Here is a 10,020-nt window from a genome sequence, read left to right on the forward strand (position 1 = left end):
ATACGGAGTATATATCACCTAATTGATGCGATATTCTGGGGCTTGCATTTTCTATCTTGATTTCCTTGATAGAGGGTTGCTGTTCACAAGGAATCTATTAATTCAAAACAAGTGGTGAAATTTTTACAAATGCCATCATGAGTTGGTTGACCGTTATTGAATATCTGTTTCACAGATGACAACAGATATGTTCCAATTGTTGAAAATACAATCATTTCCCCTTTTCCACAATTGTGAACTACTGAATTAGACTTATCACTGGGTTAGTACTTAAATGAGCAACACCACGGATGCCTCATGTGGAGCAGGATCTGTTTACCCTTCCAGAGCATCTGAGATCACCCCCAGTTTTTGGTGGGGTTCTTGTTGCTCAGTCTTCAGTTTTCTATGTTGTGTTTTGTATACTGTTGTTTGTCTTTTGATCTTTTTCGTTTTATGCCATGGCGTTGTCAATCTATTTTCAACTTATGAATTTGAATGTCCCTTTTGTATCTTTTGCCTTTCATTTTTATCCCATAAATTACAGAGATCACATATTTTAAAAGGAATCATCTGATTGTTGGTCTTTGTGACAATATAATGATAGAGGGACATGAATTATGAAACAAAAACGTTCAAAGGGAGACAAATCATGCAATTTTTCAAGTACATCAATGATCAGAACTTTTTTTAAACGTTAAAAACTGTCTTTGAAAAATGAAACTGTGAACTAGTATTCTGTTTTAATTTTTTTTTATTTTTCAAATAATTACATTTCAAGTAAAATTCACAGGTTACTTACAACCATTGCATATGACCATGACCATTAGTCATATAAGTGGTTAGTACTGTCATTGCACTTATGTTCATAATTTACTAAAAGAATGTTTTATTCAAATTATGGTTTTACTGTAGTTAGCATGTTCTCAGTCTTGTGCCCACACTACTGGACATATTTTTTAACCACACAATGGGGATGCATTCAGAGTATGGGAAATGAATTCTTCTAGTTTGATCAATTATATTTGACTTTAAGATACTGCTATAAATGCTTCTTCCAATAAAGAAACAAGGGTGAATTATCCTTCCTTGGACTAAATAGCCCAACCCGTACTGTTGACATTTCCTTTAGCGTAGCATCTAAGCCTAACCTTTCTTGCTGTGATAGCATACTACAATTTGTACTGACATACTGATGACATCTCTACCAATGTAGAAAGTAGACCAAGTCTTCCTTGCTGGGTTAATATATTACAACTTGTGCTGTACTTCATTTCTGCACAATATTCTTGCGGTAAACATCCTTCCTCCAAATCCTCCAGAAATCCCTTATTTAGCAAGGATAATGATGTAACTGTTATCTAAATAATGAAATTATATAAGAGAGAATTATTCATATGAATACTGTAAACAGGGAAATTTCGCAGCAGTCATTCCAAGGACTGAGACTATACATAAATAAATACCATCATGACATCGCAATTTCAATTGACAAATCGCCAATAAAAGACAGCTTGAAAATTTTTCAGTTTACAATTAATGGATATGTGAGGTATTTGGCAATGAGAGATCAAACAGAAAAACAAAGAAAAAAGAAGAAAAGATATGTTACATTTCTGAATTTCAGTATTCTTGTTTTAATGTTTATTATTTATACCTAATAAGAAAAAGGGTAAAGTTTTCCTTTTGAACTCCCAATCAATATGTTTATATATGTCTATGCCTATTCGATCAACAAAAGATGATTCCAAAGAAGTTTACCGAAGAAAAGAAAAACCACATCTGAGACATCACAATAAAAGCCTCCTCAGTACTAGATTAGAAATGAACATTCCACAAAAAATATACGGATTCCATCATCTGAAACAACTGCAAGATAACAATAGATAGGGTTAAACAGTCAACAAAAAAATCATTATAAGCAGTAAATGTGTTTGTTTATTTAAAGGTGGCCATGGCAGTTGGTTTTTCAAGTAATAAGACACAATTTAAAAACTTTGGTAAAATCTTGATTTTCTATTTTTTTGTAGAGGACAGGGTAAAGCCATGTGTGAATACATATGTTTTTGCCTCTAAACATGCTAAACTGGAATAGACATTTATTTTGTGGATTAATCAACTCTTTATTCTGGTATTTCTATTAAGTTTCGTATGATATTATACATGTACAAGCTTATTTTACTTTAATTCCTGGGTTCCCAATTTTTCTAATGGTCCATTTTTTCCTAAATAGTTATTCCAACATTCATTATGGTCATATTCAACATCTATATACTTTGAGTAAATAGTCAAAGACATAGTTGTTTTTAAGTAAAAGAGTTAGTACATCATCTTGTGCAGAGAAATGGGGTCATTTAGGACTGATCATAACTGTACAAAAGAAAAATAAATCCCACAAAAAATTGGTTAAAAGGAATTTTAACAATTTCATGTTATCTTAATTTAAACAGTAAGTATAAAATAAAACTATAAAGAGACAACAACATCCTGGATTCCTGCAAGGAAATGCTTTATTCTGGTCTACATGTTTCACCACTTACAGAAGCGTCTTCAAGACAATTTGATGAGAGGAAATAAATGCTGAAGTACATAAAATGAGGTTCATATGTGGTTACAAAAAGGTTAACAAGACGTTACGTCACAATGATTGGTTTGACAACGTTAAAATGTTAATAATGAAATGTCAGTATCTTTTCCAAAATGGACACCTCCTCACTGGAAATTCCGTACCATTTCAACTGGCTTCACTCCAAATGAAGTACTACTTCCAATTGCGTCGGGAATATGGTGGGACGTATGGTAGTTGCACATGTAGGGCATTCTGGAAATTGCGGTAAATCTGTACTATATTTGCGGTTATGGTACACTATCCATGTTACAAGTTCATTTTGCAAATAAAGTAAGTATAAAAGTTCGGCCAAATAAAGCCCTTATTTCATCCTATTTTTTATTCATGTTATTACCTTCCCTTCTTCTGTATGGTATGTTCTTAACACATGGTCAAAGTAAACAACCCCTCCCAACTTCTTAGGAATGCAAATAGAAACTGTTTTTTATGATTTTTACCTCAGTTCCTTGAACTATAAATCCATACAATCGCTTAGGTTTACTGTATTTACAGTTAAATACTGATTCAGGTAGAACAGCTAACATTTGAGCAAGATGGTGTCCTGTTAAATCTCGTCTGATATGATTAGCTTGAAAATTCCTTGGATAATTTCTTACAGTGTGTTCATCTTCATTGCTCATCTGAAATTATAAATTAGCAACTGTTAAATTATTTTCCATCATCTGAAATTGTAAATTAGCGTTCATGATTTAATAATGTAACTATAAATGACAATTTAGGACATAACTAGTCCTACTGAGATAACTGTAATGGTATTGGCATTAAAAATAAAACTAGATTTATACAGTACAAAAAAGAATTAATATAAGATAACAAGAGGCTCATGAGAGCCTGATATCGCTCACCTGTAAGTTCAGTTTCAGGCATTTGACTTATTTGTAGATCTTACTTTGCTGAACAATTTTGTCATTTACACTTTCTCTCTTTCTATAATAATATTAAAGATAATACATAACCCAAAAACTGTAAAAATTTCCTAAAAATTAACTATTTCTGGACAGTAACCCAACAATAAGTTGTCCTATTGGTCTGAAGATTACTTGGGTAGATCTAAACCTCTTTAACACTTTCACCTATGTCAGTTTTGCTCTTACTGCTTTAGTTTATGAGATGAAAGCCAAAAACTTCATTTGACCCCTATGTCCTATTTTTAGAAACTGCCGCCATGTTTTTGAATTGATAAAATCCCCGAATACAATCTATAAACTAGATACCCTAAGGAACATTCAAATAAAGTTTTTAAGTATTTGGCTAAGTAGTTTCAGAGAAGAAGATTTTTGAAAAAGTAATTAGACTTTCACAAAAAAAAGTTTTAAGGGCAATAACTCCTCAAGGGGTCAATTGACTATTTTGATTATTTGACTTATTTGTAGATCCTACTTAGCTGAACATTTTTGCCCTTCACACTTTCTCTCTATCTATTATAATATTAAAGATAATAACCAAAAACAGTAAAATTTCATAAAAATAAACTATTTTGGACATTAACCCTACAATGGGTGGTCCAATTGGTCTGAAAATTTCATAGCAGATAGATCTTGACTTATTCATTTATTTAACATGTCACTTTTACTCTAACTGCTATAGTTTTTAAGATAAAAGCCAAAACTGCATTTGACCTCTATGTTCTATTTTTAGCCATGGTGGCCATGTTTGTTTATGGATCAAAACTTTGGATACCCTTTATAAACCAGTTACCATAAGGAACATTCAGTTAAAGTTTAGAAGTATTAGGCCCAGTAGTTTCAGAGGAGAAGATTTTTAAATGTTAGCAAACATGATGAACAAATTGTGTAAAATTGTCTTTAAAGGGCAATAACTCCTTAAGGAGTCAAGTAACAATTTTGGTCATGTTAACTTTTTTGTAGATCTTACTTTGCTGAACATTTTTGTTGTTTACAATTTATCTTTATCTTCAATAATATTCAAGATAACCAAAAACTGCAAAATTTCCTTAAAATTACCAATTTAGTTGCAGCAACCCAACAATGGGTTGTTCGATTCGTCTGAAAATTTCAGGGCTGATAGATCTTGACCTAATGAACATTTTTACTCCTACTTGCTCTAAATGCTTTAATTTTTTAGATATAAGCCAAAAACTGCGTTTGACCCCTATGTTCTATTTTTAGCCATGGCGGCCATGTGTTTTGATGGATCAAAACTTCGGATACAATTTATAAACTAGATATCCTAAGGAACATTCAGTTAAAGTTTGAATGTATTTGGCCCAGTAGTTTCAGAGGAGATGATTGTTTAAATAGATTATGACGAAGACGACGACCAGCAACCACGACAGACGACGATGGACGCCAAGTGATGGCATAAGCTCACATAGGGCCCTTTGGGCCCAGTGAGCTAAAAAGGGCAAGATATATTATATTGTAAAAACCAACATAGTTCTCTTTAAAGTCTCACCACTTCTCCCTAACATTCTGAATTAGTGTGAGTTGTTGAGTCTGTTTTATAGTAGAATACCAGAAATTATATGTTTAAAATATGTCTTGCATATTTGCCCTTCAAACTTCAGAAGAAAAAAACAATTGCCAAAAATACTCTTATCTTCATATCTTAAAATCCATACTCAAGATATATGCTACAGCTTTTTTTGTAATATTTTGTCCTGTAAAAAGTGTCTTATATACTAATATATATGCAAGATGGAAACTTTTAGGTAAGACTTTTGTTGATATTCATTTTAATTACACATATAAAGACATTTGTATAATTTTTCAGTGACATCACAAATGACATTTTTATATCAAATGACAAACCCCTGTGCTTGGTCCAAATTCAAGATTTTTTCTCAGTCCATAGTATATTATTATTATGCATACTTCTATAATAGCAATAACTGCATTTTCATATACTGGGTCTATCACAATGGCATCTGGTTCAGCAGTTACTGTGGTGCTGCCAATTTTTAATTCATAAGCTGGAATATTTGGAACACACCTTCAAAATAAAATAAATGTTTTAGACTAAAGACTGCAAGGGGCCTGTATTGCTCACCTAACATTTTTGCATAAAATTAATACAATGCAATTAGAATATTACAAATGTATAACTATTTGTCTTTAATTAAAATGAAGCAATATCTTTTAGATTCATTTCTGTGTAAGCATTTTGTAGATCTCGTATAACTGATAATTATTGTGGTTTATAGTTTCTACCTTTTTATTATAGTTTCTAGTATTTTAAATTTTAAATGTTATTATATCAACATTTAGGCTTAAAGTAAATACATTTTGTACAATGAAATCTAAAGTGAGATGATATAACATTTGTTTTAGATTGATCTAATTTTAATACAGTATGACAAAATGACAACATGATTTGTGTTTATGCATATAAAAGAATCTACTCACATTACTTCAAGGCCAAATATCTTAGCATATCTTGCAAAAAGTTCTAAGAACATTCCTCCTGATAGACTTTTTCTGTTTTCTCTTTTCTGGACCATATATAACAGCTGGGACATGAATTGCTGCACCCTCTCCAATATCCTATTATGTAAAATTTGACAGCATCTTTAATGTTTTGTTTATCACTAACAAAACTATTCAAATACCAAGATCACAGTAAAGTGAAACACGTATAAAGTAGGGAAAGTCTTTTTGTAGAAGCTGGGCTTCCTACATTTTTGTAAATCAGACAACAATTGATATACTGTAAATTCAGAAATTATTGCAAGGTTTTTATCAATGCGAATAATGCAACTAGGAGAGTATCGCAATAATAAGAACTCGCTTTTTGATTACTTAAACATAGATCTGTATGTAGATTTTCTAAAATCGCAACAATTAAACTCACATTCTTGTCCATTGTTGAAAAATTGCAAGAATAAATGCACACAATAATTTTTGAATTTACAGGATGTATAGCATTATGAAAAAGTCTGTATAATGTTGAAGATTTTCATAAAATATATTCTACATTTAAAACAAGTACGACCATATGCATGAAACATGATAACATTCTTTATTATATATTAGAATATATATATACATAGATATAATAAGATGTGGTATGAGTGCCAATGAGACAACTCTCCATCCAAGTCAAAATTTAAAAAAGTAAACCATTATAGGTCAAAGCACGGTCTTCAACACGGAGCTTATATGCAATGTATGCAATAATTTGATTAACAATTACTTGTATCTGGACCATGTGTTGTTTGTCTTTGGTCATTGTTAGTTGTATATTTGTGAATTTGCAGGAGCCGGGTAGTGGTGATCTGTGATTAAAATTGATCGTAAGTCATACTAAAATGTTAATGACATGCGAGTATTTTTACTCATAAGATTTTTTTTGAAAAGAGCCACTGTATCATGTGTATGGTACTTTTGTTTATTCCTGTTATTCCTTTTTGGTGGCAGTGACCATGGTGACCGTGGGGTTTTGTGTTGCTCAGCCTTTAGTTTTCAGTGCAGTGTTTTTCATTATTTTTTCTTTTTGGCAATGGGGTCTTTTTGACGTATTATGATTCTTGATTGTGCGAAGGTATTTTCTGCTCTTTCATTTATCATGTTTATGTATTATTCATTATTTATTTATCGGATTGATAATCAATTTCTTAAATTGTGAATATGGTTATCTTACCTAACACATATTTCTGTTAAATCAGTTTTAGAAGTACAGGTATGCATGCAATCAATATCCAGCCATTCTTGAATATCTTGACATAGTTTTATACTTTTCAGTTTTTTATATAACTCCTCTATTTGTTGAGATGTAAGACAGTCAACAGATTGAGCCTCAAAATCCATTAAGGATTTAACTACAATTTGGTAACAATCAAGTTTTGCACGGTGTCTTGGGTCTGATCTTGTACTTCCTTCTTCTTTCCTACCAAAAATATCATAAGGGCTAAAAGAAATGTCAAACTTCTGATTAATTCTGAGAGAAGGAAGAATGCTTTCTGTCCAACTCCTGGCATCTGCAGGAATGTCAGCTGTAATGGATATTTTTCCTACATGAGCCTGGGTGTCATTTTCAGTTGAACCCCTCCTTTTGTTTAGAGGAGAATTATTGTCTGTGTCATCTAAATAGTCAGTGGCGTTTCCGTGCCCTCGTTTAAGTGAAGAACAGGTCGACGTTGGTTTGTCCGTTTCCTTTTTCATGATTGTTAACAGGGGAATACAATTGAGGGGAATGAAACCATTATCATGACGGTATATCGTATTGTTCTGTAGTTTTCCTCTTTTAACTTGGAGCACCCCACACTTATGACTATGTGCGTGTCTGTGACGTCAAAAGTACAATCACATCATTTAATGTTAATATTATACTTACAAGCAAGGTGGGCTAGACAATAACTTGCGTTAAATCTACCAATAGGTATTAAACACTGGAAAGAAAACCGTAAATGTTTTCAGATAATTCTTTCTTTCTTTTTTTATTAAGAGGTGCATATTTTAAGTCTTATAGGTGTCTGATCACCAATTCAAAATCCCTATCTATTCAACCAAATTTTGCAATTTTCACAGCTTTCTTAATATTTTACCTTAAGTTAAACTTCATAGAAACCAGGTATATCCTGAATTGTACATGTATCCCCTCTCTACATGCCAATTTTCAACCCATGTTTAAAGTCATCTAAGAAAGAACTTCCTTTCAGAAGACAAGTACTACTAAAATAACCCTTGGTTTTCTGGAAATCTTGAACTAGTATACTATGGAGCACATTAATCCTCAATTTTTAATGCAAACTCATAGACAAGTAAATTTTGGCTCAAAATGGTCTAAATATATTTTTCTTTCACCAACAGTTTCATTTCTGCAAATTTTGTTGGTTAGTTTAAGTAAACAATGACATCAAAAGCACTATTTTGTGTCAGAGTAGGGCTACTTTTACATATTACGTTCTAAATTGGAGGGAGTGAATTGGTGGTCTGACACCTAAAATGTATTGCAATTAACTGAAAGGGTTCTAACTTGTTTTGATTTCCCTATATGATTACGAAAGAATGCTGCTCAACTGTTTGTGCAATTAAGTACCAGAGTTTCAAGTTCACTTAGTTGACAGAAATATATGGTTTTAATACTTATAAATGTACTCGCATCTTTCCAAGCAAAAAATTGAGAGTGTAAGTAAGAGCTACCGACTTCAATTAAATTTTGTGATGATACTACATGAAACCTGTTTTGAATGGCAGTATCCAACCAACAGATGTATCTTCCTGTAGTAGCCAGCCCATTTTGACACTGCTTTCTAAATTATGAGTGTTTTTTTTTTCCTTGTTCCAAGTTAGTCTTCATCCTGCTTGGCGGCTGCACTGTGCAGCTTATTGTGTTTCTTATATAGCTTATGATATATGGTCTTGATAAACAAATGGTAAGGTTTATCATCAAATAAAACTGGTTTAACCCCACCACATTTTGTATGCCTGAGGTTGTGCCAAAATAGATTATTTCGACCCGAGTATATCATGGTTGTGTGTCTTGGTTTGTTTGTCTTTTATTAGGAGTTAAATTGGGTTTGGTGTTCATGTAATCTATTGTACTTTGCAGTATGCTACAGGGCTGTCGAGTTTTCATGATGCAAATGCGTGACATTTGGCAAAAATTGTAAAGATCAAAGAGAAAAAACAATAGATCAAAGGAAAATGCCGCCAAATAAGCATGAAAATGTGTGACAGCACTGATGTTAAGGGATTCCGGAAATCAAAAAATATTTATAACAAATGTGTGGCAAGTACAATGTAGTTCAGCTGTCAAATAAAAAAAATCGTAAGGGTTCCGCGGAACCGTGTGTCTCGCCTACTTTTGCTGTTGTCTATGTTTTCAGTGTGATAGGGGAATGCACATAATAGATTTACAGTTAATGAAATAAATGTTTGAAATGTATGAAAAAAGTTATGCTTATTATTATTATTAAAAATTTTCCTCTAGGTACTATCTTTTGATTGTAAGAAGCTTCTGTCCAAGTTTGGTAAAAATCCAGGATGGTTTATGAATCTAATAAATGTTTTAAAAACTTTAACTGCAGACTGTATGTAATGTTAACTGGGAGAATCAAAGCATCGTTGATGTTGTGATCCAGTCATATTGATAACTAGTCTGATATTCTTTCTGACCATTCTTTTTTCAATATTTTTTTCCTCTTTTCATTTCCATAATCTTACTGTAAATGTTTTATGTTGTTGTCAAATGATAGGGAATTTTGCAACATTGATGCAAATATATATATTGATATTTCAATTTTAAACACTGTCAGATTTTTTTTTATAAATATTTGCAATTTAAAGGTTTTGACAAGAATGGAAAGGGAAATTGTCAAACAAGTGATATATCTTTTTATATGCCATTAATAATAATTGGATTTCCAGAAAGAGGCCTTGGTAATGCACTTTTTCAACAACAAAAATTTATAATAACTATTTTTTATCTAAATTATTGTTCATTCTACATTT

At 31.9% G+C, this 10,020-nt stretch overlaps 1 protein-coding gene across 1 annotated transcript; it reads right to left on the minus strand.

Moving 5' to 3' along the window:
* Window positions 1-712: 712 nt before the first annotated feature.
* LOC127699852 (uncharacterized) lies at window positions 713-7,739 on the minus strand. The gene is made up of 5 exons (XM_052203240.1): window positions 7,208-7,739; window positions 5,974-6,111; window positions 5,443-5,560; window positions 3,046-3,228; window positions 713-1,340 (listed from the first exon to the last, which is right to left on the minus strand). Exons 1-5 carry the CDS (start codon window positions 7,726-7,728, stop codon window positions 1,152-1,154), a joined length of 1,149 nt encoding a protein of 382 aa, XP_052059200.1. The 5' UTR covers window positions 7,729-7,739; the 3' UTR covers window positions 713-1,151.
* Between the last annotated feature and the right edge of the window lie 2,281 nt (window positions 7,740-10,020).

The sequence above is a fragment of the Mytilus californianus genome, unplaced genomic scaffold (genome assembly GCF_021869535.1).
Source record: "Mytilus californianus isolate M0D057914Y unplaced genomic scaffold, xbMytCali1.0.p SCAF_42, whole genome shotgun sequence".
NCBI lineage: Eukaryota > Metazoa > Mollusca > Bivalvia > Mytilida > Mytilidae > Mytilus > Mytilus californianus.

What these genes read in the sequence shown, in the direction of transcription:
- LOC127699852 (XM_052203240.1), bottom strand. Translation starts at nt 7,728, where the DNA reads ATGAAAAAGGAAACGGACAAACCAACGTCGACCTGTTCTTCACTTAAA. An exon ending in TTAACAGAAATATGTGTTAG is followed by an intron (nt 6,112 to 7,207) that starts GTAAGATAACCA and finishes TTTACATAATAG; the next exon opens with GATATTGGAGAGGGTGCAGC. An exon ending in TTATAGTTCAAGGAACTGAG is followed by an intron (nt 1,341 to 3,045) that starts GTAAAAATCATA and finishes TTCATTATTTAG; the next exon opens with ATAACAGTTACATCATTATC.